Source organism: Polyergus mexicanus, unplaced genomic scaffold (genome assembly GCF_030449975.1).
Source record: "Polyergus mexicanus isolate NDT 795.1 unplaced genomic scaffold, iyPolMexi1.0 SCAF_3, whole genome shotgun sequence".
Lineage (NCBI taxonomy): Eukaryota > Metazoa > Arthropoda > Insecta > Hymenoptera > Formicidae > Polyergus > Polyergus mexicanus.
The window spans coordinates 12,698,765-12,725,666 of record NW_027223323.1 but is presented as its reverse complement, the minus strand read 5'-3'; the positions used below and the strand labels follow the sequence as shown (position 1 = coordinate 12,725,666).

Here is a 26,902-nt window from a genome sequence, read left to right as displayed (position 1 = left end):
AAAGCAATATGGACATAGCAATTGTAAAGATTGAATATATTCCAATATGGATAGATACTTTATTATTGCAATAATAATTAATCGCAATTAACTCACGGAAACGCGCGCGCATATTCATTTATAAATTATACAAAATATTACTTTAAACTTTTCTTCCGTAAATTATTTGCAAATGCATCAATCTATTTGACTTTCAGTATGCATTAACGAAAATGAAGCATTTTTCAATATCATTACTTGTAAATTGCAGAGTGTTTCTTCCAATCTGAAAGATATAAATAAATATGTAATATATAATTTCTCTCTCTCTCTCTCTCTCTCTCTCTCTCTCTCTCACACACACACACACACACACACACACACACACCACACACACACACACACCACACACACACACACACACACACACACACACACAGAGGATAATTTAAAATAAATCTAGAAAAAATAAAAACCACTGTTACGATTACACATATACATACTTTTTCTGAAGATTTTCTATTTCATTATACGTTTCAACAAAATTCTTTAATCCATCATTAACAGTGCAATACATTTCGCCTTTCGATCCAATTAAATTTATGATGCTTTTTAAGGTATTCGAACATTTCGTTAATATTTCTCGAGTCTTTTCCCACTCGTCCTGTGTTTTAGGAAGTATTATACCGTTACACCGCAATACATCCATAGGTTCTAGAAGAAATTGCAGCTTGGATAGCATATCTTTTGCAATCTTAAATGTTTCATGTTCTGTAAAAGTATAAACATAATATAATTTATATATATTTTAATATATAATCCTATATGAATAAAATTTAATATAATTTTGAACATTTTAAATCTTACTGGTACACTCTGTTACTGCAGCTAATTGCGCATCTACCTCTTTTTGTGCTAAGCTTAAGTTTATTATATCACGTTCTCTTGATTTGATTTTCATCAATTTTTTTGTATCTTGATCGATCTCCTGTGCTATAGTAGCTAATTGCGTAATCATCAAATGCTTTTTCTCTTCGGTCTTTTTCTTTATTATGAGATCCATCATCATAGTTTGTAAATATTCGTCGTAAAGAAGTCCAAGTTCTACCTCTTTGCATTCAGTGTCTGCCTTCTTTTGTTTATATTCAGTGTCTAAGTTCTTTGACAAATGCGGTGGCATAATTGATTGCCTACTGTTTACCGTAATCTTCTTTTTCAATATTTCTATAAGAAGTAATAATACATAATATCATGTTAATGCAGCAAAATAAAGCAGTCGACAAAATTTTACAAAATAAAATATCGATAAAACTCACTGTGTGTAATGTCACCTGGCATCATAGTTGCTCTATTACGAGAAGTAGTTACATGTTTTGAAATATTGGATGTGACATCTAATACAGTCTTTCCTGTAATCTCTGATACGTTTGGATCATGAATTCTGTAAAAAAAAGCACATATTATATATACACAAATTAAAATGTAAACTTTAACAATAAAGCAATAATTTTACCTTCGAATACGTCCTGATTTGGGTGTACCTTTTGGCTCTTTCTGCATTTTTCGCACCAGACTCGCCAGACTTTAGATATTTTCATGCGTAACAAAGTCGTTTGCCTAATATTTAAAGTTTTTACACTTTATTTTCTTTCTTTCCCTCCAACGGCTTGAAATACATCAAACCCGAAGAATGCGTTCGAAAATCCACTCGGAATAGAGTAGCAAATATTCCTTTATTCTGATTGGTCAATCATATACTACTCTAACGAATAGATTTTCGAACGCAATCACATACATAGTGCCAGAAACCGCAAGAAAAAAGATTCCAAGATTCTAAAAATTTTCTATTCGATAGTCAATCAGAACGTCTGATAGATTTGTATGATAAATGTAGGTCTGTTCATTTTTCTCTTTATAAATTTAAATAATTTCTTGATTTTTAACGTACTTTGCTAAAAGCTTTTATTAAAATAAATCTTGGTCTTTTTTAAAATTATTTAGGTTAAAATATGTATGGAATTATATAAATATTATATTCTTTAACTATATATTCGATTTAGTGTCAAATATACTATATCGAGGATATTTTTATAAAATTATTTATGAATCTTATTAGTATAATATATTTCTCGTGTTAAAGGAAAATATTTTATGAATCTGCTTAGAACATTTTGTATCTAGAACGTTTTTTCATTTTGAAGTTCTATGCAGATTCACAGTTAAATTTTTTTGTTTCACTTTATTTTAAAATATTCAAATATTTACTGAAGAATATTTGTAGAAATTTAAAAGATATTTATTGAAAGAAAATATTTATAGAATAGATTTGTGCTATCTGGGTATGTGTGTTTCTGCTGTTATATATATATATATTTCATTTTTTTGATGTATACAATAAATTTTTTTAATTAATGTTAATTAATAATTGATTCTATTATTATTATTTGAAATCTTACAATTATTTTTTAACATCTAACAATAATATCTAATAACAATAATCGTACGGATACGATAATCGTACAAATGTCAAAATAAAATAATAAAAAGCATTTCGAAATACAATATATCGATAATCGTCGTAAATGCATTTGCTTGAGTAAAGACGGAAAATATATTCATCGTGAAACTTTTTTTAATAATCCTCGATATATAAAATTTAACAAATCGATAATTGTAATACGCTGCAAGTGCAGCAATTATGAATATATGTACCGTGTGTCTTATTATATTCCGTATTCGATCGACAGTAATGATATACTTTGCAATTTTCTCGCCACTTCTGATACTCAACTACATATTTTGATTTAAAAATCATCGAGTTTCCAACAGATTATCCAAAACTATGGTTTTCAGGTTCTTATACATATATATTGTTCTCGTGATGGTTTTATTGTGTATTGTATTGTATTTATTAATCCTTGCCTTTTGGCTTCCAGTTTACATCAAAAGCAGTATGATTTACGATTATTTCTTATATATATATATATACATATACTTTTTTTAAAAAACATTATTATATATAAAAAAAAACAGATATTGACTAAAATAAACACTATTTTGTATTATTTGATAACATTTTTCAATATATACAGGATGTTAAAAAAAAAAAACCATTTAATATTTATATAGTAGATAGAACACTTGATAGAAAGCTCAACCATTTCTGAGATATAAACATTTTTGTATATTAACATCATGATTATAACTTACTAGCTTCTACGTGTCGCATGCGACTTGAGAAGAAGATATAATCTGTCTAAATTTTTATCTCTTAATTTTTTCTCTAATTTTATCTTTTATTTTAGAAACGTTTGAGTATTCGATCTATGTTTACTAAGGTTTTTTTTTTTACTGGGTATGGTGTGTCCTATCTACCATATAAATATTAAATGGTTTTTTTTTAACATCCTGTATATCACTTTTCAATGTATAACAATATATATATATATATATTGTATCAAGAAATGAAAAATAAAGAAAAAGTGTGTAAAGAATAATATTCACATATTTCTATTATAAATATATAATAAATAATTATGCTTATAATTATGTTCTATGTAAAAAAAGACGTCATTCATTATCCGAACTGTTTAAATATATAAAAAATTTTAATAGATCGATTATCTCAATAACTATAAGTGTCCTCTAATTGAAATTACGAAGATATATATGCTATAAATAATCGATCGTTTGGTGAAGCTAGCTCAAACAGTTGGCAAATGGCATGTATATAGTTCGGAATCGAAACGGTGTACGTAATGACTAAGAGCATTCGAACAGTTTTAGCACCGTTCTTGATAATCAGTTATGTGTCTGGTTTAAGAATTATCGAATTCCCTGTAGGTCATCCAAGAATATGGTTTAGTCTCTTATATATGCTACTATTTTGGTCAATTTATTTTCTCTTCTTAAAATTTATAATAACATCCTACTTTAATAATAAACATTATACTATTGAATATCACATATGTATTGGGCTAGACATTTTGGTGACATTACTGTCAATTGTTTTCGGAGTGTATCATGATAAGGTATGTATGATAAGAAATTGTTAATTATTTGCATATATTAATAATACTAATAATTTTAATTATGTATTTGAATATTTTTTTGATATCTGGAAGTAGCTACAAAAATTTTAAGTAATATTTTTTCGTTTAGTAAAACAAATTACCATAAAAATATATACAATATACCATATATACTAACGCAACACAAATGTTATTGATACAAATTTATTTTCTAGAAACATTTAATAATTCATTGCAATAGAATAAAAGAAAATATATAAAATTAACATTTACATTTTTTGTTTCTTCTTTGAAAAGCTATACATTATTAATTATATAAAATCCGCCCATACAGCACCGCAAGATTGCAATAACATTGCAGCAACATTTTTCTGCAAGATTGCAATATTGCAGAAACATTGCGAAATGTTGCTGCAACGTTGTTATGATATTGCAGCAACAGTAAAATGTCCGCCTACAGAAATATTGCAATATAATATTGCAGCAACATAACAATATAATATATATGCAATAATGCTTTATGTATATTTATCGACATAATATCCTTAACATATGAAAAAAATAATAAGAAATTAGGCCTATAAGAGTCAGGATCTAGCGTGTATATAGATTTTCTGTATTATAATAATAACGAAATTATAAAATGTAAATTTTTCAGTATACATTCGACTTCCTTCAGTGATAGAGAGTATCTAAGAGAAATAAGAAAAAACTCAATTTGCAATTGCGTAAATTCACAATTTCTTTGTATCCGAAATATTCAGATATCCGGATGCAAAAAGATTGTGTTGAATTCACGCATACAACGAGTTTTTTCACATCTCTCTTGTCTTTATAATAATCTCAAAATTTATTTATTAAAATCTGAAGTATCTTGCATATTAGAAAATTATTATCAAATTTTTGATTTTATATAAGAATGGAAACTATTAAAAGAATTCTTAGTCCAATGTCTGAGCCCCTGTATTGGGGTCATATCATACGACTTAAATTAACAAAAATAGTTATTATATCTTTTTAATCTTACTAGCCGCTCTTTGTAAACTTTATATAATCATCATGATTAAAAATTAAATGCGGAATACATAGCGCAACATGCGGCGCATAGTGGTAAACGAATGAACTAGCGATTATTGAATACTTTTTTTGTAATATTTTCGGAATGTTGCTGTAACATTGCTAAAGTTATATTGTAAAATAATGTCTTTGCAATATTTCTGCAACATTAAACTGCAATATGCAATATTACAATGTTGCAGCAATGTTGTTGCAAGCTTTAGTGCTGTATGGGCGCCACACACATAGAATTAATTAAACTAAGCTTAATTATTTGTCCACCGCCATTGCCTCTTTGTGACAGAAATTTAGATATTGTTTGAAGAAACTCGACATTATCGATAATACATTATTGAATATCGGAACAACGACAGATTATTACAAGCTACACAAAAAAACAATATATCTCATCCTAGGATGGCTCCTAATGATTATATCAATGAGCTATGGAACGGCATATTGGATAAAAAATGAATATAACCATAATACTTTAACAGCTATGTATGCTCTCATTGTACGAAATTATTGCTCTTACATTAACATGGTCAATGATATGATTATTGCAAGTATTTTTGGGTTAGTATATCTTTTTACGTATACGAATTATAAGAAAATCATTTTATCTCTAACATAATTATATGTAGAAATTCATAAAATTATATTGTAATGCGTAAAAATATAAGCTCTCTTTGAAATTTTTGAAGCTGTCAAAAAAAAAAATGTGACAATAAATTTACAAGGTATTTGTTACGCCAATTAATTTTCTTTTACATTTCTAGATACGTAGGATTAAAGTTTGATCAAGTTAACCAACATCTTTTGAATTTAACGAGAGATAACAAACGTAGAATAAAGCGAGTTTGGGAAAATTCTACGCATCAACATAGATTTTCGCAAGCTTCAAGCAACGAATGGATAATATGGATCATAATGTAAGAGAGTTGATGTAAATTCTATCAATTATAATTATTTTGAGTAATAAAATTTAATATTGCGTTTAGACATCTTCATTCGGAGTTACGTAAAATATCTCGTGAGATAGATACGATATTTGGGGCACAGATGACTGTCAAAGTGGGGTGTAATTTTTTTTGGCTAGCGCTCGATTTGCGTGAACTTCTCGCAGTAATACTCATCAACAATTATGTCATAGCTAATAAAATACTATTCACTATTATGATACTAATCTGGCTTCTTCAAAACGTTTTGAAACTTTTCTTCATTATTTATGCATGCGAAACGGTCAGCACCAAGGTATTAATTTTGTATTCAGGCCCCAAAAATAATATCAAATTTTACATGATTTTCCTGAATTAAAAGAATCATTCAAATTTTATTTTGCGTATTCCGACTTTAGGCGAATGCAACAGGAAATTTAATAAATAAAATGTCATACTCAACTTGTGATGTCGAAGCACGCGAAAATGTAAGTCTTAATATTAGCTTATTCAAAGCTATTAAAATAAACTATGATTTAAATTTGAGCAAAAATAAAACAATTGTAAATATATGTACATTAACGGTAATTTATTATATTAATGTAGATATCGCAGCTTCTATTGCAAATAACTCAATCGCCAGTAAAATTCTACGGAATTGGACTTTTCCAATATGACTACAAATTTCTTTATGGGGTATGTTATAAATTTTTACCACAAACGTAATTATCTAGCACAAACAATTAAATATATAATAATTATTTAAAACAAGAATTAACGTCTTTCAGTTCAGTTCATCGATTACGACCATTGTAGTTTTATTAATACAGTCGTACATAAATAAGCAAACATTTTAAAGAAATGACGATTAATACATCGTAATAAAATACAATGTTGTATAAATAATTTCAAGAAGCGTTGATAAATAATATACAGATCAATTTATCAATACACATTTGAATTTATTAATTTAGTTGAATCAAAATATATATGCAATAACATATATATTCAATAAAGGTGAGGGAAGGCAATTAAGTGCTAATAGCGTGGAAATTTGTGCGCAAATTTTATTATAATCAAATTATATTAACATAACAAGCGATAGACTTTTATTCTAGGTCTCCAAATATATTGCGACCGTTTGAGTTATATTAGCACAAGATTATACGAATAAGTAGAAGCGTTTTCAAAATGTCTATATATATTGTATGTATATTATAACGAAGTGAAAAACTTTTAAAGAAATGTGTACAAATTCTTCAAATCATAACATGATTTGTTTACTTCTATATTTTAATATTGCGAATTACATTCAAAGAAATTAGTTCTTGTATACTTTATTCTTATGTCTCTATATGTTACTGTTATCTCTGCAATCTCTTTTGTTCTTCTCTATAAAAATTATTTCTTGCATAAAAATGATTTTATATATCGAACTTTATCAAAAAATATTATTTTTGTTATCGTATTAAAAAAAAAAACATGTCGATATTGTTTTTCCTGTTTTTTTTCTTTCTCTCTCTTTCTTATATATATACCCATACAGCACTGAAGCTTGCAACAACATTGCTGCAACATTGTAATATTGCATATTGCAGTTTAATGTTGCAGAAATATTGCAAAGACATTATTTTACAATATAACTTTAGCAATGTTACAGCAACATTCCGAAAATATTACAAAAAAGGTATTCAATAATCGCTAGTTCATTCGTTTACTGCATTCTGCTATTCGTTGCTGCAATATTATATTGCAATATTTCTGTAGGCGGACATTTTACTGTTGCTGCAATATCATAACAACGTTGCAGCAACATTTCGCAATGTTTCTGCAATATTGCAATCTTGCAGAAAAATGTTGCTGCAATGTTATTGCAATCTTGCGGTGCTGTATGGATATATATATATACTTTATATTATTATTAGAGATATTGTTAGTTAATATCAATTAAAATCGATATTATTATATCTATCTTATTTGATGGTGCTTTTAATCACGCGTAATAGCATCATATAATCGTGCAAGTAAAAAAATAAAGAATAAGAATTCCAAAAACAACATCAATGTTTGTGTTATAAATACATATATTTGCTTCGTGTCACTCAATATATTCAACCAGCCTCTTTTCGATAATCTACGATGTATAAAATTCAATAAATTAATTATTTCATTATGTAATTTTAATTACAATATTTATGCATAATAAAATATTCCGCTATTATTACGTTTCAATATTCATTCAGTATTCATTCAATTGTTGGCAAAGCAAGTGCAGTTCAGTGTCACATACCTACGTTATGAGCATTCGAAAAGTTTTATCGCCATTGTTAATGATCAGTTACGTGTGCGGTTTAAAAGTGATCGAATTTCCCATAGGTGTCCCGAGACAATGGTCCGGTCTTCTGTACATGCTGTTATTGTGGTCATTATATAATTTTGTCTTTATATATGGAGTAATACCTTATACAATTCATTATTCCACCCTGTACCATATTTGGATTGGTTTAAATATATTTATAGTGTTTTTGTCAATTATCGTTGGGGTATATCATGACAAGGTAGGGAACTTAATGTAGAAAAATATTAATATGGCTTGAACGTTCAAAATCATTGATTGTGAAATAAAACATGACTTCTAATCTTTTTTATAATTCCTATACAATAAAAAGATTGTCAGAAAAATTTTAGCATATATTGATATATATCATACATTATTATCAAATTTTAATTTTTCTACATATTTGGCAACACGTTTGATATATGACGTCAATTAATCTTTAAAAAATAATAAATAAAAAAGAATAAGTGTAAGATGAGTATAAGATAAATGTGGATGTAAAAATATAATATGTATATTTATATCTTTTTCACAAAATAATTAAGTTGCTTGAGAGACATTAAAATTGTCAATATTTGGATATAATTCCAAATTAAAAATACAAATTATTAATTTATTATTGTCTTCTTATATCAGGAATTTAGAAATTGTATAAAAAGCCTCACTATTGTGGACGATACATTGGAAAAATTGACAAGGACAACAACAGATTGCAAATTGTATAGAAGAACAATATGGTACATTTTAGGATGGTTTATGATAGCCATATTAATAATTGGCGGGGAAATTCTTTATTCATTTTTAGGAAGACAAGATCAAGACGCGCCAGCTATCTACGTTTCTTTTATCCGCATTTATTGCATTCATATAACCGTTATCGGCGATTTAACTATAACAAGTATGATCGGGTTAGTTCATTCTTATAAATATACAAGAATACTTGTTTACATTTACTAATAATTATCCGCTAATCTTTTTAATCTTTAGATACGTAGGATTGAAATTTGACCAAATCAATGAATACCTTGAGAAATTAACAAAAGATAATAAATATAGAAAGCTAGCTTGGGGACATTCCGTGTTATTTTTTCATCAATCTCGATATGCAAAAGGTCCGAGCAATGCATATATAATATGGATTGTAATGTAAGAGAAAATTTATATTTAATTTAATTTATATCAATTTAATCAATTTAATATCATCTTTCAAATTAATTAAGCATATAGTTATGCTTTGCGCGATAAGTTAATATATTATATTTACGCAGGCATCTTTATTTGGAATTACGTAAAATATCCCGCAAAATAGATTTAATATTCGGATCACAAATGACTATCGAAATGGGAAATTACTTCGCTTTTATAGCGATTGCAATTCAAGAGTTTTTTGATGTAATATTCATCAAAGATTATAAAAATAAAATAATCTATGCTACCATTATACTATTATGGCTTTTCTTACACGTTTTCAGACTTTTTCTCATTAATTATGAATGTGAGAGAATTAGTATCAAGGTATTAAGCTTCAAAAATACATCTGTTTAAAATTTATTTTTAATGTTTAACAATTATTTGATTTATTAAATATATATATATATATATATATATATATATAATGAATTCAATATTTAAAAAATAACATTAATTTTATTTTATATATTCAAATTTTAGGCAAATGCAACAAGAAATTTTATAAGTGAATTATCATATTCCAATCGCGATGTTGAAATTCGTGAAAATGTAAGTCTTAACATTTAATATATTAATATATTAATTTGTTATTAAAATATAAAATTGTATTTAGGTTTAAATACATAAAAACGAGAAACAAAAAAAATATATATATTAAATGATCCATTGTATTAATACAGATTCTACAATTTTTGCTTATGATTAAATCACCATTCAGATTCTGTGGACTTGGACTCTTTCAGTTTGGCTTCAAATTCCTTCAAAGAGTACGTTATAATGATATAATTGCCTATTGCAAATAGTTAACTCAATGATAAATATAAAAAAATTACTGTTTTTTTTTCCTTTTTTCTAGTTTACTACATCTATTGCTACTGTTTTAGTTATATTACTACAAGTAAGTATAAATAACAACATTTAAAAAAAATTAAAACAGACAATATGCAAAAACATTATAATTGATTCTGTCGCGATACTTCACATAAATTTAAGAAAGTGCAACAAGAGAGAGATCTGTGCAGAAAAATTTGCTATTACATTTATACAGACATTTTTTCATTTGGTTTTATATATGTAAAATATGTCACGAAATAAATTCAATATTTGAAATACAGCTGACTCTCAAAATAGGATTGTATTTCACTTGTGGCATCGTGTCTTCGTGTAATATTTAACATAATACTTATAAAAAATTACATTAATATAAAAAAGGAATTCCTTGTCGTAATTTTATTATGGGACATTGTGTATGTTCCAAGGTCTTCTCATTAATTGTACATGTAAAAGAATCAATTTAAAATTAATTAATTGATATTTGGGTGTTTTGAAGAATGAGAGAACAAAGAATCTGAGTGTAGAAATTACAAACAAAACGAACAAACTTAATATTATGCCTTCTTCCTCAGCTTTATTAATTTCAATTTATTAATTTAATCGAATTGAAATATATATGCAATAACATATCATATATATTCAAGTACGAAAAAAATACGGTTTTATATTTTAACATTAGAAAAAAAATAGAAATTTGTATTTAATGTAAAATTAAAAGGTCCCACCGAGATTTGAACTCGGATCGCTGGATTCAGAGTCCAGAGTGCTAACCATTACACCATGGGACCTTGCTTGGATTGTGTTTTTCGTATTCATTATTTCATATATTCAACTAACGTATCTATAAATATATCTATAAATATTGTTTATTTTAATTTTCCTATTAAAGTGACATTTTCGTAGTAAGATATTTTGTTGAAGAAATCATATAATAATTATATTTGATATTATTATTAAATATTAATAATTAAATATAATTTATATTTAATAATTATTTACACAGACATAAATATTAAATATATATATATATAAAATCATGTTATATTAACAATTCTAATAGAAATGTATAAATAGAGTAAAAAGTATTTCATTATATGTATGATGTTTATTTATAAATAGTTTATACGTCTTTATAAAATATAAAACACATGTGGTACACAGTGATTATAAATGTATATATATTTTATACATATATCACATGTTTATTTTAAGCATCAAATTTAATTTGCTTGTTTTTTTCTTCAGTTTCCAAGCTTCTGTCAGTAGACTCCACTGCTTCTTGTGCACTTGATATAATTGTATATATATCTCCTTCACTTTTTTCATTCTCTACTTTCTCTGTTTCTTTATCGGAAATTATCTAGAGATTTAATTTTTCATCAAGTATATTTTTCACAATATATATCAGAAATTCATTGTCAATAACATTATAAATAATTGTTAATAATACATTTATATAGCAGCACTTTTAATAAAAATATTGTTACCTTATTTTTTGTACTATTGCATATTTCAAGAAGATTATATTTCTTAAATTTATAATAATTTGGAGCAATAGAAAATAAACAGATTCCACATATAACTTCAACAACCACGGCTATCTCTGGATTCTTCAAGTCTGCTTTGTTACCTGGATTTTTTTTTAGAATTATTTCTGCCAAATCTTGGATAATCTCATCCCTCTTAATGCTGTTATTATTACGACGACTGGAACATAATTGTTTAATAAATAAAAAAAATACAAATTTTTATACAAATTATCTGTCACACATAACTTACTTAAACACAATACTGAATGTTTTAGGCTCTTGAGCAAAATATTTTTCAAATAATGCACTTGCTTTTGTTTTTATGTCATCCATATATGCTTTGCATATAACTTCTATTGGAAGTAATCTTAATAAGTATCTAGTACACTGTTCCTTGGTTGCATCCAATTTGATAAGAATTTTGGTGACTAGCTCTAATGGATTTGGTAAAGTACTTGCTATAAAAATCATATTTTTAGCACCTGTGTCTACTACCTATAGAAAATAGTGATATAGATAAATATATATCTTCGCGAAAAAAAAAAAGATTTTGTTAATGCAGTGTCAGGCAATAATTGACATTAAGAACATACTTGAAATTTTCGAGATGATAGCGGCATTTCATGCTCTGTTCTAAGTTCATTGATTTCTTTCTCCAGGGCAATGGATATATCTTCATCTTCATCGATATCTTCTAAAGATTTATCAGCCTCTTTTTTATCGAATGTATTTGTTGTGCTTGATATTTCAGATTCCTTCAAACAAACAAAAATTATTATAATAAATATTTGTGATGCACACACGTTTTAACAGTTATTTTCAAATCTTATATTTTTTTTCGGCTATATATCTAATTTATGTGAATCCCTAAATACCTTATTTGTATCCGATTTCTCATCTGCAAACAGATTAAGCAATTTGTAGGCATCAGTGATACAGCCTCTTTCGTGAAAGTTGCATGTGCACAAGAATCCCGTCATACCCGGTTCTAATACCAATTGTTTACGTCTTTTATAATTGTTACGATAGCCAATAACATATTTATTATTTCTTTTCCGTTTATCCATCGCACTATTGATCTGCGTTTATCTCTTTCAAATAAGAAAAATAAAAGGTATGACTTTTTCTCTCTCTTTCGCACCTACGTAAAGACCAGTGTGTTAAGCTCGTGTCGATGATTGACGATTCGCAGTCCATAATCCAAATCCGATTTGCGTCCACAATGCGTAGTGTGACACGGGCTTTAGACGGGCTCCTTTTTCTGCACATGCGCGAAGTAACGATTACAGCTGATTAAAATCATATATACATTGTATACTATACGTGATGGACATCTTATTGTTAATTTTGGCAGGATCTCGCAGAGGACAGATTGAGTAGCTGTGCATAAATAAATTAATAAATTAATATAATTTTTATATTTCATGTTTTAATTAATTTTTCGAAAACTTCTAAATAATTTTTAAAAGTGTTTAAGTAAGGATTTCATATAGGATCTCATTCTATAAGATTTATTACTTCATTAATATCACATTCAATACGCATGCGCGAAAAAAGAAGCTTAATCATAGACCAGGATTGTCAAACTTCTATGTTATTTTTTGGTATAATGTTTTTAGCGCCATCCAAAAATTTATCCTTGGAAAAATTAGAACTAAATAGCATTATGGCGTTATTAATCTGTAAAAATGTGCAGTCTTTTTATCATCATTTATATTCAAAAATATATTTTATTTATATATGTATATATATATATTTACATAAGTAATAAAATCATAATAAACACAATTATAAGTATAAAACCAAATTCATTATTATTTCGCTTCTAACAATATTGTAAAAGTATTAGTCTTGATTAGTCTGGATGCTTCTTCGTTGTTCTTGTTTTCCAAGTAAATGCTTTTGTATGCCATATATAAATTTTATGAAAAATGTTGGATGTAGAGATCGCAATCCAATACTGCTAAGCTGAACAAGAGCATAAGTTCATTAAATTCAATATGTTAATTTTCAGTTTGATAGTTTTTTGTAAAAAACAGAAAGATATAATAACAATAATAGTAATACAATATTCAACTTACAGCAATGGCTTTTGAGCAATGACTTTTTATAAATTGTATTTATAGTCTTGTTTCCATTTTCGTGTCACTCATTTTTTTTAATATATTTAGTTTACAATCATTTTGCTATTTTGTACATGAAATTCTCGGAATGTATATCACTTTTCCTACAGAGGATGTTATTTATAAATTTGCACCATGCTTTCATTCTTAAGCAGTTATTTTTACTAATGTTTCTTTTAAATGTGTGCATTGCAGAGGACAAGATAGGAAACATCGATCTTCTAAAATCTTCTTTGTCTTTTCAAATAGTTTGATCTCATGGCATATTTTTATAAATTGCAATTCTAAAGTTTTGATAGCCTGTTTTATGTCCAGTAGAATCTGTCCATCTATAAGATTATTTGCATATTCTTCACATTGTGCAATAATTTTATTACGTTTAATGTCAACAATTTTTTTTTCATTTATTATTTTTTCACTTGTATTAATGTAAGGTATGGCTGGTTAAATACATCTTCTCTCTACTTTCTTTAACAAGATGCTTCAGATATCTATTTCTACGTCTTAATTTTATGGTTATATTATATAAGGATTTAGACTTGGGACTGAGATTAGCGACACGTGTAATATTTTGCAAGTTTGGTCTTCTTTGTATGTTTTTACTTAAAATTGAAGATTGCTCCTTATCTTTTTGTAATCCATTATTATCATTATGGATTATGGCTTCATTCTGAGCTCTGAGATTCTCTTTATAAATTTTGTATTTGTTGTTCAAATATTTGGTTTTGTAATACAAGTTAATTCACATTGCTCTGCATAAGTAACTCCTGATGTTGCATCAACAGCTTAGTATGCTCTTGCATATTTTTTTCTATATGTATGATTCGATGAAGAAGCATATTTTCAATATGTGAAAGTTGCGAAACTTGATTACACTGTTCTATATTTTCATTTTCTTGCTGTGATTGTTCATGTTGTAATTGTACATGCTGCGAATTATTGTCCATTGTATCAATGTTATTTTCCATTACTATAACAGGTATTGCTGTCTTTAACAAGGAACGATTATGACGAGAACAGCTATAATCTTTTTCCGAAAAATGCTTATGACACACTTTATACTTTTGCAATTCATGAGCACAGTAATTCTTTAACGCATGCAATTCTAAACTGTTTATCCATTGAAAACATCTCTTTGCATCCTTTGGAAATTTGTGCGATGGCACATTGACTCCTGACTTGCAGCCAGGAACGCAACAAGCTTTAACCATTTTCTGATAAAAATTAAGCAATATTTTGTTATTTTTTACTCTATTTATTTATTATTATGACTAAAATATTATATTACTATTATATTAATATACTATTATACTAACCTCAAATTTGGCGAATAACACGTGGTCTTTCCTTTTTCTAAATTTTCGACTGGAATATAATTTCACTGAAAATTATCTTCTTATTTTTCACTGAACAATACTTTTCACTTCACTGAAAAATACTTTTTGTACATTTCCACTGTAATGATGAATAGTACTGTGTGTCACGTGGTATCAAAATAGCTGTAACTGCAGATCATTGCAAATGGCTGACTATGACTGCGGTCGGGAAGACGCTAGAAATGCTTGCGTAGAAATGAAGCGTTTGATTGACCAATCAGGGAATTAATGCAATGCTTCGAAGCATCTCTAGCATCTTCTCGACCGCAGCCTATGACTGACGTGGACTGACCATAGACATAGTATATCTTATGCATAAGGAAATGAATCGATCAATTTCCTTACGCGACGTCTACAATAGAGATTTTAAGCCCTAAGCCTTAAGAAATTGACCAATCGCAGTCAAGTATGAGAAGAATACTCGACTGTGATTGGTCTATTTCTTAAGGCTTAGGACTTAAAATCTCTATTGTAAACGCCGCATTATACTTATGATTATGCGTTTATGTAAAAGTGTGTGCTCCCTGCTTAACCATCAATTGACGCTTGGTGCTAATGACAGTTGTAGAGAATTGACAGAACATTCGTTATAAAGCATTTCTTATTTCTTTTTCTGTTATGTATTCTGTTTATTTGACTTTTTTTATATTTAAAGTATTTTTATTTGGAAAAAACCTCTGTTTATTTTATCACATATATTCATAAGATTTTTGTATGTTGTGTTTTTCCTTTTTTTTTTTTAATTTTTTGTGCGTATTTTATTTATTAATTATTTAATAATTTAAACTTTTAGAATAACGATATTATTATACTACTGTTGGTAAATATAAAAAAGAGAAATTATGTTGTATATTGTTTCAGATTAATTGGGATGATAATAATAAAAAAAGTTGATAAATTATTTTGTGCTTTCTAGAATAATAAACATGGAAAACAAGAAAAACAAAAAATGGACAACTTGTAAAAAATAAACAATACTGTGGGTGAAGATTCCAATAAAAATTAATCGGATTCAAGTTTTGATTCAGAGTCAGATTCAAGTTTTGTTTCAAAGTCAGATTCAAATTTTAATTCAGATTCATACACTAAAGTTGATTCGCATTGTTCAACATCAAAACCTTCAAAAAAATTTAGATTGGATTCCAGATTAGAAGAAATATTTCCAGAACTAGTAAGTTTGAACTTGTAGTTACTTCGACTCCGAAACATCCAACTATCAGATTTCCTTCTCTAAGTTATATCATGATGAAAACTATAAAAAAGAATTTTTTTGAAGAGTTTGCCATAAGTAATATATGTATGCCAGCATATGTTGCTATAATAATTATATTAAAGTCATATTACGCGACATTGCTGTAACTTATCGGAAAACATTTCAATAATATAGTAAAAAGGAACAAGAACTCATAATCCGAGCACACCTTGCATTTTGCAGGCGGGATATTAAGTTTTTAGAATATTAAAAAATAGAAGACAAATAATGAAAGAAATAATTTCGATCAACGTGAAATATTATTCTATTTCTGGCAATTATAAATTTGTAGGAAATTGTATCTTTTCTTACATGATTTAGAATATACAAAATATAAATAAATTGTGACTCATTTCAATAAACACAAATTAGAACTTCATAAGAACATAAGCTTGTCGAAAAAGTTCCTGCAAAAATAACAAAGTTAAATAAAACAATTTAGTAATTAGTGATTAGTTAACAAATATACTAATTTTTTATTTTTTATGATTACTTTATAGAAGAAACTTTTATTAATTTTTGTATATTTTTGTATTATTTTTATATATTTTATGAAGATTTATCAAAGATTTTGAAATCTTTTAGATAATGTGATTAACAGCGTAAAAATAAGAATTTTATTTTTGCATAAAAATACTCAAATAAGTATTTACTATTAATAAGTATAAAAGTCATCCAATCTAATCCTGAGAAGATTACGGTATCTCTTTAATTATATACTTTATTCATAAATTCTTTAATTACATAGCTTCTATGTATTGATCCTGAGAAAAATAATGATTTATTTTTAAAAAATAGATATTTTTTCCAAAAAGGAAAGAAAAGTAATAACTTAATAAAAATTAAAGTTTATATATATATATATATATATATTCTTTTTTTTATTTTTGTATATATGAGAAGCTTATTTTTACTAGTATTAATTTATTTTCCTACTCATAATTATATTAATTACTGTATTGCGATAAATTTTTGATAATAAGAAATTACTTATTTTTTTTATTTGTATTATATCTTCAAACTTTATAAAAATTTAATATTATTTTTGCTACTGCACATAACAAATACAGTAATTACTAATTAATAATATAACAATATAATATAAAGTGTAATATATAATTAATAACTAATTATATAAACTTTATTAAAAACTGAGTAGTGCATAGTGTATTTATGTTACAATATAATGTTGCAAATTCAAGGAATTTATTAATAACGATCTCTAATTATATTTACATAAATATAATATCTTGTGTTACTTTAAACGATAATAACTGAAAAGAATTTAAATAAGTATATTCATAATATATTTTTATGTTGCAATTAGACGAAACGATTATTGGGAATAATCAGAATATTCTGTATAGGAATATGAATATTGAAATGGTTTTTATCCAATAAAAAAAAGAATGTATTTTTTTTATGATATCACACATTTATGTATAACATTTATCATTCTAAGTTGTATAAAAACTGATTTTTACATAAAAGTGATAGCGAAAAATAAATTTATTTTTATTTTGAATGAAAAATGTATACGTGTATCTGTCCACGCATTATTCATATGTTTCATCTAATTATCTAATTATGTTTATCTAAGTATATGTAAATGTGTAAGAAGTATATGCAGAATGTACACATGAATTATACTTTTGATAAATAGCATACAATGTATTTATTAAAGCATATTCACAGTTCAAACACATATAATCACTTTATTATGTATTCAGAGAGAAATATATTATCAACGATACCATACATGTAGGCAATAACAATAATCACGTCGATTATAATTGTTGTGCTTTTAAGAGTTATATTCAAATTTCTTATCTTGAATTTATCATTTTACACAATTAATATACAATATACTAAAATATTACTTATATTTATCAATGCGCTCCATCTGTAATTCTCTTTTATTGACAAACCTTTCGCAGTTGTACATATTTAGTATCGAAGAAAATCAAGAAAATATAAAGAATATTAAAAATTATATAAGAGATATAAATTATGTATCAATTAAATTTATATCCTGATTAAAATCTACCGATATTGGAAAAAGCAGCGAATAATGGCGCTCCGCTGGCCGTCGCGGTTGGTGGTTGCTGATCGCCAATATTTTTCAATAGATTACCTTGCAATAGACTGTCGAGAGCTTTCTGAACTGTCGGATCGTTTAGAAGAGGCGACGGTGAAACTCCAGTGGATGCGGTCGTTGTGGATGGTGTTGTGGCCGCGTTTGATGCTATCGGCATAACGTGCATTTATGAAGTTCGTGGTTTCAACACCGTCTGAATGAATTTTCTACAGTATTTTAATTGTTCTTGTTAAATATTGTTCACGTATCTATTTGTTAAGTACAGTCATATTTTACTGTTAATCTAGGCTTTTTACTTGCAAATGTTTTATCTTAAAATTACAATCTCAAGCAACTTGTATATGCTGCAAATATTTATGTGTGATCAACACAATACGTACTTTAAATTTTGTCAATGTGATTCTATATATATTATGTTTAATCTTTACCTGTCCCCCAATTAGCTGGAGGAACTGGAACCGGTGTCGAAGCTGGTGGTGGTACCGGGCTTGGTTCCGCCACTGTCGGCGCGTTTGTTTTACTGTTATTCAGGATATTCAGTATTCGCGTCTGTAACTCAGCTTGTTTCGGATCGTTAATGGATGTGAGTGGCGTCTTTACTGGCAAATCCTTGGCGTCGCCCAATTCAACTTGCACTTGTTCCTCGCGTTTCATATCAAGATACTTTATGACGCGATCGTACTGCAGGACCGTAAGCTGATGATTGTCAGCTAGCATGTTTAGTAAAACTTGTATAGCGTCCGGATGACGCTCACTTGCGAGAGGTGCATTTAGAGGAACCGAACGGCCACCGGCTTTGTAATTCGTAAAATCACGCGAAATTAAATTTATAGCATCTTCAACAGGCATGTTCCTGTGTTCTACAATAAAAATAATATAATGCCGATCAATTACTGTTATAATAAATTATTAATATTATAATAAACTTAACGAATTTTAATGGAGATACTAATTCTCGCAATTAACATCTTATTGAAATTCTTTACCTTGTGGTAAACCGTGTAAAATATTCAGTGTCAAGGAATGATGTTCATGGTTGATGGGTGTTACTACTACGGCATATAGGCAGCCGCGACTTGCGATATTCCCCAAAACACGGCCTAAGGGAACATCCTCGTTTGGAAATAGCAAGTCTACCATTAGGCCGACCTGCTTTAATCGTAATTCGATATCTTCTGCATACTTCCTGCATGTTTGATAAATAATATAAATAATAAAATAAGTTGTATCATATAAATATATATATCTAACTTTAAGTAGTTATAAGTAAAGATTGGCATCTCACGTTAATGCTTTATTGACGACGATAATTTCGCAGTCATTCTTCTCAGTTGCGAGGTAATCCACTGATGCTCCACTGACATTTCTGTAAGACAAATGGATGTTTTTATTATCCATATTCCCATGGATCTATTTATTTCTATCAAGCTATTAAATTAATTGCTATTAAAGTAGCTTTTAAATTAATTAAAAAATTGACAATAATTGCACTATGATATCTATAGAAAGAATATTATTCTACAAAACTTTATTGGTTACACTATTATAATGAGCAAAATTGTTAAAATAAATATCCATAAAGTCAGATAAAACGGGCAAATGAGAACCAACGCGCTGGATGAGGGGCGCTAAAAATATGTATTCTTTGTAGTTATTTTTGTGTTTATTAAATGTTTCGGTTCAAGTATTATCTTCAGTAACTATATACAAAAATAAAAAATAAATAAAATTGAAATATAGAAAAGACTTATATAACATAAATGGATGTACATATGTACTTCGACATATTATAAAAATGTTCGGAACGCGTCGAGCGTGCCGCACTTTTCAACTGTGACAATACTAATGATATATGAATTTGACACAAAGATTACGATCGAGATATAGACATATATAATACTAATTTAAATTTTTTTCAAATTGTCTATTATTGGTACATATATGTGATTTAATTGATCTGTATCGTTGTGGAGATTTAAGCTATTTTTCGTCGTTTAATATAAATCATTTCAGATATCAATCGTTTTTCTAAATTCGGCTAGTCATTCAAGATATCAATCTTATTCATTTGCGTTATATCTTTTTTATATTCCAATTTTATTTATTTTTTATTACTGAAGATGGTCTAATACCCGGATCGAAACGTTTAATGAACAATTACAACTACAAAGAATATATATTTTTGGCGCCTCTTATCCAATGTGTTGGCTCTCACTTGTCAGTTTTATCTTATTTTATGGATATTTATTATATATTTAGAGCGCCTAGTATATTAAATTATCTGTTAAAATAAAATTCCTTAATTATTATGTTATTAAAAATGACCATATTTTACCCAAAACTCGCATTTGTGTCTCTTGTTCCAGAAGTTTTAAAATCATCATAACGATTTCCACTGTCATTAAATGAATCCCTGGCAAAATTATTGCCACGTAGTCTATCTCCTTGTTTGTGATCCCAATCTCTATTTATTTTGTCGTCTATTCGATTACCTCTATTAATTGGACTTCTATCTCTGAAATTATTCGTGTTGTTTGGATTGTTCTGATTATTCTTGTTTCTATTCTTTCCACCTCTTGTTCCTCGTGCTCTATGAGTGTTGCCTCCGCCTCCACCACCAGAAACAGGATTTTGATTTTGGTTATTGCCTGGATTAGTTTGATTTCGATTCTGATTTCCTCCGGGCCTATTCTGATTTCCCATCTGATTATTATTTCCAAACTGATTGTTGATGCCTCTATTTTGATTGCCATGACCACTAGCGAATTGATCGTTTCCGCGATTTGGGTTACCTAAATTGAATTGATTGTTTCCACGATTTTGAGCAGGATTATTAAAAGGATCGTTTCCACTGTTATTATTATTATTATTATGTTTTCCATTATATTGATCATTGTCACTATTTCCCGTTTGATTTCCATCATCAAAGCTACTGTTTCCACTGCTCCTATTTTGAGCATTTAAGTCCTTTTGGTTGTTACCAAAAGCACTATCATTCGCAAAGTTTGGATTCATCCCACCAATATAATTTGGTTTATTTGCATTGAAAGAGTCAGCTGCATTATTGAATTGATTATTCATGGAATTAAATTGATTATTCAGTCCACTCATTTGCTTTGCATTTGTATTTCCTGCATTTCCACTAGATTGATTATCCTTTTTTGCTGGTCTGACATCTAGAAAAAATATAAACAAATAAGAAGAGATATTTTGAATCATTTCCTTACACATCTTTTCTCTTGAAATAAATAATATTGACTAATAACAAGAAAGGAGATCCTTATAATTAGATAAAGAAATGATATTATTATCAAATATAAGAAAAATAATATAATTAAATATGCAAGTCTGCAACACTATTTAACTTTCTATAATATACCTATACGTCTGCCTTTAAACAGTACACCATCTTCATTTTGTATAGCTTTCTGAGCAGATTGTTCATCTTCAAATTGCACAAAACCAAAGCCTCTGTTTATTATCGATGCTATAACAGTTCCATATTTGGAGAAATGTTCTTCCAGTTCTAACTTTGTGACATCATCAGTTTGTAAATGACCCACAAATATGCGACTAGATGCTGTAGCAGGATCTTTTAGAAGTCTGGCACTCATCCTGAGTTTTCATAATAAAAAAAATTTTTTAATAATTAAAAAAACTATCAAACTGCTGATGTATTATTTATCAAGTTTAATAAAATTCACAAAAATTATATTTCTTGTACTGGATCGAGAAGTTTTAGCATTTATAACTATATTAAAATCGATATTTTTATCTGCTCTTAATATATACAAGATATATATTAATTCAACTTCATATGTATGTAAATCTTATGATATATATGGTGTAAAAATATATGATTTCAGATTTAATATAATTATTATATATATATATATATATATATATTGTCTCTAAAATATTTCCTAAATAATTAATATTAAATAAAATAATATAAATTATTATTATTATAGATTAATGGCAGAGAGGGGGGGAGGGGAGAGGGAGAGGGAGAGGGAGAGGGGGAGAGAGAGAGAGAGAGAGAGAGAGAGAGAGAGAGAGAGAGAGAGAGAGAGAGAGAGAGAGAGAGAGAGAGGCATAACGTAGAGGCTAAGCAATCAAAATTCTAACTACATCATTGCTTAAATTTTAATCATTAAAACGGTATATGTATATAATTAGCAAAATATCGAATTAAATATATTTTGTCTTATCGTTTTGTATACTTATTCATGCAAATAAAATAACGTCTTGCTTACTTTTTGATAATATATCAATGAGTCACTGTAAAAGAGAGTCGAATTTTAAAACTCTCTAAATCCTGATAATTTAGAATACAATAAATTCAGTAAATACTATAAGTTTGAGGAAAGAATTAGCGAAGGGCATTCTCTTTCAGAAAGAAAATCCTATAATCGTGCTTTGGAACAACTCTTCGACACTATATCATAAAACATTGGATTGTGCCCGAATTAAGTCTGACGTCTTGATTGTGTCTTAATTGAATTAATGTAAGACAGATACGTAGGATCGCGCACTATACTCTTGAAATCTCGATCACTGTTTGTTTGCGTACAAAATCGTTTGTCGATTTATGACGGAACCATCTTGCCGAAGTGTACATTAAGTTTTTGAGCATGAAAGACAAGTCAAAAAGAGTCAAACGTAGAAAGAAGACTCACGAAAGAATCGCGGACCTTTATCGGGCGTACCGATCGGCTGTCGGATAGATAGAAAATCCCTAGAATCCTAAAATCCCTTTACGCATTGAAGATGATTGAATATTGAAATTTGATTAAGAGGGCAAAAAAGATTTTAGCTTCTTTTGTTTTAATTAGTCAAATTTCAATCTTTAATTTTCAATCTTTTGATTTTTAATCTCTCTCTCTCTCTCTCTCTCTCTCGTTCTATCTTCAATGCATAGTCTGAAATCTGATACAGACTTTAGATGCAGTGTGAATCGTCGATAATGATTCTATGATCGCGTTCATCAGAAAAAGCAGCTTTGCAACCGTTCGTAAAATTCTTTAATATGATTGGTTCTTGCCTTTAGTTCCTGCCGGATCTAAATGTATGAACCAATCATATTAAAGAATTTTACAACAGTTGCGAAGCTGCTTTTTCTGCTGAACGCAGCCTATTTTATCATTCCTAAGGCCGGATTCACACCTTGGCAAAAAAGCAGAAAGCAGAAAAGCAGGGGCCAATCAGAATTAGCGCTAAAAAAGCAGAATATACTGTTTGCTTTCAGCGCGAGTTCTGATTGTCTTCTGCTTTTCTAGCACGAGTTCTGATTGGCTTCTGCTTTTCTGCTTTTCTGCCAAGGTGTGAATCCGGTTTAATAGTTTCGTTTTGTAAACGCAGAATATCTCATTCGATGAATTATCAAGTTTCTTCCGATGCTTTAAAACCTTTGAACTGTTGCAGTCAAAGTTCAGAGTGCTTGAATTATTCAGAGTCTGTCATCTGTCATCATTAGTCTCACTTGTCATTCTCTTTAATAGACAGTCATATGATTTGGCTACGTACGCTCGACAGTAGACACACCTACATCTTTTCGTGTTTTGCAAACGACGTATGTAAATGATATAGTGCTCGAGCATTTCATTCGATAAATCCAAATTTGTTTGTATTTCAATTGTTGCTGAAAAAAATGGGCAATAGATCGAGTCTTCTGCTGCGTGAGGATGAAATAGCGCAAATACAGAATGCCACCGGCTGCAAGTATCTCTTTAATCTCTTTATATTTTTTTGTTTTTGCGACAAAACGAGATGCGATCTTCATAAACTAAACGATATTTAATGAGAGACGATATATAACTTGCATCACTTGCTATATGCTATTACAGTTACACCGAATCAAATCGAACGGTTGTACAGCCGTTTCACGAGCCTGGATCGCGGTGATTGTGGAACTCTCAGTCGAGAGGATTTTCTCAGAATCCCAGAATTGGCGATAAATCCGCTCGGTGAGAGAATAGTGAACGCTTTTTTCGAAGAGAGCGGGAACGACAGAGTGAATTTCTTGCAGTTCATGCAGGTCCTGGCTCGTTTCAGGCCAATCAAGAAGAACAGTCCTAATCGATTGAACTCTAGACAACAAAAGTTGAGATGTAAATATCGAGCATAAAGAAATAACACGATTGTTCGAAATGTTTTCCAATCTTATGAAATAAAATATAAATATTGGGAAAACTTTTTGAACACAATTCAATATTTTCTTGTTAATCCAATTGAAATGTAATAGTCTTCTCCATGCATTGCTTTTGTATATTCAAATATTTATATAGTCAATCTCACATCTTTCTTTCAGTTGCATTTAAAATGTATGACTTGGATAATGATGATTTGATCTCAAAAGATGAACTACTTGCTATTTTGCATATGATGGTTGGTGCCAATATTAGGTAAAGATTACACATTTTCCTCTTACAATTGTCAATATATCAATACTTTTATAACATCTTATATGGATCTATTTCTATAATCGCATTCACATACTTCACATAAATAGCAAAACATGTGACATAAAAATCTGATAACTAAATATATGACATATATATATATAAAATAAATGCATATATATTGCAGCGAGGAACAGTTAACTAGCATTGCAGAGCGGACTATAGTTGAAGCTGATGAAAATGGAGATGGTATGATATCATTTGAAGAATTCTGCAAAGCATTAGAACGTACAGATGTTGAGCAAAAGATGTCTATAAGATTTCTCAGTTGAATTGATTGCTGCTCTATATATGAAATACAATATAAAATTTATACATATTGAAATAAGTGTTGAGAAATTATGTTGTGACTTTCTTTCACAATCACAAAAAATTCTGCTATAAATACATATTTATACTTATTATATGTAAATAATATGTAAATAATTCTTATATATTATACTGTTGCTATTATTAAGAAGATATGAAGTGTCCATATAAGTGGAAACAATTTTCCATACTTGCTTAAATATAGTATTGTTTTTATTCATGATAGTAGTCAATGGAATGAATAAGTAAAACAAAAAAGAAAGAAAGTGTACAGTTAGATAAAATTCAATTTCTATCTTACATTGTACTAATAAAATGAATAGTTTTATGAAGTAAACATAAGACTTTTAAAAAAATTGGTAACAAAGATTTGTGTAAATTGTAGCTTAATATTGTCAAATGATTATAAGAAATATATTATCTTTGAATTTATCGCATAATGTTCTCCGATATTTTCCAATATAATTTTAATATTAATATATAGTATAATATTAAATATTACATATACAAATTAAAAATAAACAAATAGTAATATATATGAATAGGAAGTTAATCTATTAAAAATTACTATCTATTTCTTTTAATATACAAGTACATTTCTATAAACCAAATTTTCTTTTTACAAATATTGTAAAAGTATGCTGTAAAGAGTGAGAAAGTATATAAATAAAAACTTTAAATACTCCAAAAATTTTGGTTATCTCGTGCAAACCTGTCTCAAAAATATTTTTAACATTTGTAGCAAAAATTTGTATTAGAGACAAAAATATAAAAATTTTATTTCCAAAAAAAAATCCTTAAAATTATTATTGTACAATTCTTCATACTGAAAATGAATAATGATATAGAAATAATGTTGACAAGCCTCAAGTGGAAAACCTATATTAAAAATGCTACTTTGTATTTCAGATACAAAAAATTATTATATGCATTTTTTGTATGTTTCATTCCAAAAATATAAGAAATATAAATATTTTTTGTTTTATATTCCAAATAATAATTTTTTTATGTATTTTGCATCTTAAATATATCTGACAACACATCTTTTCTAAGAAAACTCACATATACGCTTTGTTTCTCTTATTATATTTTAATTTTAATTCTTTTATATATATCTCAGATTTTTACAATAGACATTTTTATTCTTTCTAACGGAAGAGGTTTGTTACAGAAATATAAGAATAATACATATAGACAAGAATAACTAATATATTAAAGAATATAATAAAATTTTATTTCATAATTATAATAATAAAATGCGCATTTAGATATGTTAATTCTATATTCGTTACAGTGATAAGTATAAAATTAATCTTGTAACATTACTAAAAAGATTCTACAAATAATAAGAATATTACTGCAATATAAAAAATTTTAATATTTATAA

At 27.8% G+C, this 26,902-nt stretch overlaps 6 protein-coding genes, 2 long non-coding RNA genes and 1 other non-coding gene across 11 annotated transcripts; 4 read left to right on the top strand and 5 right to left on the bottom strand.

The window, feature by feature from the left end:
* Window positions 1-73: 73 nt before the first annotated feature.
* LOC138931638 (uncharacterized) lies at window positions 74-1,650 on the bottom strand. Of its 2 annotated transcripts, XM_070292613.1 has the most exons (5): window positions 1,493-1,650; window positions 1,296-1,420; window positions 847-1,203; window positions 483-750; window positions 74-265 (listed from the first exon to the last, which is right to left on the bottom strand). In XM_070292613.1, the coding sequence occupies exons 1-5, from the start codon at window positions 1,537-1,539 to the stop codon at window positions 178-180; spliced, it is 885 nt and encodes a 294-aa protein (XP_070148714.1). In that variant the 5' UTR covers window positions 1,540-1,650; the 3' UTR covers window positions 74-177. The 2 variants fall into 2 exon arrangements, with proteins under 2 accessions (XP_070148714.1, XP_070148715.1); XM_070292614.1 differs by lacking the exon at window positions 74-265 and having other exon boundaries at window positions 663-750; window positions 884-1,203.
* Window positions 1,651-3,737: 2,087 nt separating this feature from the next.
* On the top strand, window positions 3,738-6,861 carry LOC138945055 (putative gustatory receptor 28a). Its single transcript, XM_070316239.1, has 7 exons — window positions 3,738-4,010; window positions 5,371-5,642; window positions 5,846-5,998; window positions 6,068-6,320; window positions 6,424-6,492; window positions 6,611-6,700; window positions 6,793-6,861. The coding sequence occupies exons 1-7, from the start codon at window positions 3,738-3,740 to the stop codon at window positions 6,859-6,861; spliced, it is 1,179 nt and encodes a 392-aa protein (XP_070172340.1).
* A 1,440-nt stretch (window positions 6,862-8,301) lies between these two features.
* Window positions 8,302-10,455, top strand: LOC138945054 (uncharacterized). Its single transcript, XM_070316238.1, has 7 exons — window positions 8,302-8,457; window positions 8,979-9,250; window positions 9,330-9,488; window positions 9,611-9,857; window positions 10,014-10,082; window positions 10,214-10,300; window positions 10,390-10,455. The coding sequence occupies exons 1-7, from the start codon at window positions 8,302-8,304 to the stop codon at window positions 10,453-10,455; spliced, it is 1,056 nt and encodes a 351-aa protein (XP_070172339.1).
* Window positions 10,456-11,083: 628 nt separating this feature from the next.
* On the bottom strand, window positions 11,084-11,155 carry Trnaq-cug (transfer RNA glutamine (anticodon CUG)). Its single transcript has one exon. It is a non-coding gene; the product is annotated as a tRNA-Gln (tRNA).
* Window positions 11,156-11,458: 303 nt separating this feature from the next.
* LOC138931607 (THUMP domain-containing protein 1 homolog) lies at window positions 11,459-13,104 on the bottom strand. The gene is made up of 5 exons (XM_070292556.1): window positions 12,772-13,104; window positions 12,490-12,651; window positions 12,147-12,391; window positions 11,855-12,074; window positions 11,459-11,727 (listed from the first exon to the last, which is right to left on the bottom strand). The coding sequence occupies exons 1-5, from the start codon at window positions 12,961-12,963 to the stop codon at window positions 11,575-11,577; spliced, it is 972 nt and encodes a 323-aa protein (XP_070148657.1). The 5' UTR covers window positions 12,964-13,104; the 3' UTR covers window positions 11,459-11,574.
* Window positions 13,105-13,684: 580 nt separating this feature from the next.
* LOC138931608 (uncharacterized) lies at window positions 13,685-15,648 on the bottom strand. The gene is made up of 3 exons (XR_011446644.1): window positions 15,336-15,648; window positions 13,978-15,233; window positions 13,685-13,864 (listed from the first exon to the last, which is right to left on the bottom strand). It is a non-coding gene; the product is annotated as an uncharacterized lncRNA (long non-coding RNA).
* Window positions 15,649-15,934: 286 nt separating this feature from the next.
* Window positions 15,935-17,004, top strand: LOC138931934 (uncharacterized). Its single transcript, XR_011446702.1, has 3 exons — window positions 15,935-16,215; window positions 16,312-16,566; window positions 16,831-17,004. It is a non-coding gene; the product is annotated as an uncharacterized lncRNA (long non-coding RNA).
* Window positions 17,005-18,262: 1,258 nt separating this feature from the next.
* Neos (nuclear receptor coactivator protein neosin) lies at window positions 18,263-23,384 on the bottom strand. 2 transcript variants are annotated; one of them, XM_070293437.1, is made up of 7 exons: window positions 23,002-23,383; window positions 22,125-22,360; window positions 21,081-21,921; window positions 20,031-20,111; window positions 19,732-19,931; window positions 19,174-19,605; window positions 18,263-18,892 (listed from the first exon to the last, which is right to left on the bottom strand). In XM_070293437.1, the coding sequence occupies exons 2-7, from the start codon at window positions 22,357-22,359 to the stop codon at window positions 18,684-18,686; spliced, it is 1,998 nt and encodes a 665-aa protein (XP_070149538.1). In that variant the 5' UTR covers window position 22,360; window positions 23,002-23,383; the 3' UTR covers window positions 18,263-18,683. The 2 variants fall into 2 exon arrangements, with proteins under 2 accessions (XP_070149538.1, XP_070149539.1); XM_070293438.1 differs by having other exon boundaries at window positions 18,864-18,951; window positions 23,002-23,384.
* A 726-nt stretch (window positions 23,385-24,110) lies between these two features.
* On the top strand, window positions 24,111-25,919 carry Elm (calcineurin like EF-hand protein 1 elm). The gene is made up of 4 exons (XM_070316564.1): window positions 24,111-24,462; window positions 24,592-24,855; window positions 25,056-25,149; window positions 25,334-25,919. Exons 1-4 carry the CDS (start codon window positions 24,396-24,398, stop codon window positions 25,476-25,478), a joined length of 570 nt encoding a protein of 189 aa, XP_070172665.1. The 5' UTR covers window positions 24,111-24,395; the 3' UTR covers window positions 25,479-25,919.
* The last annotated feature ends 983 nt before the right edge of the window (window positions 25,920-26,902 follow it).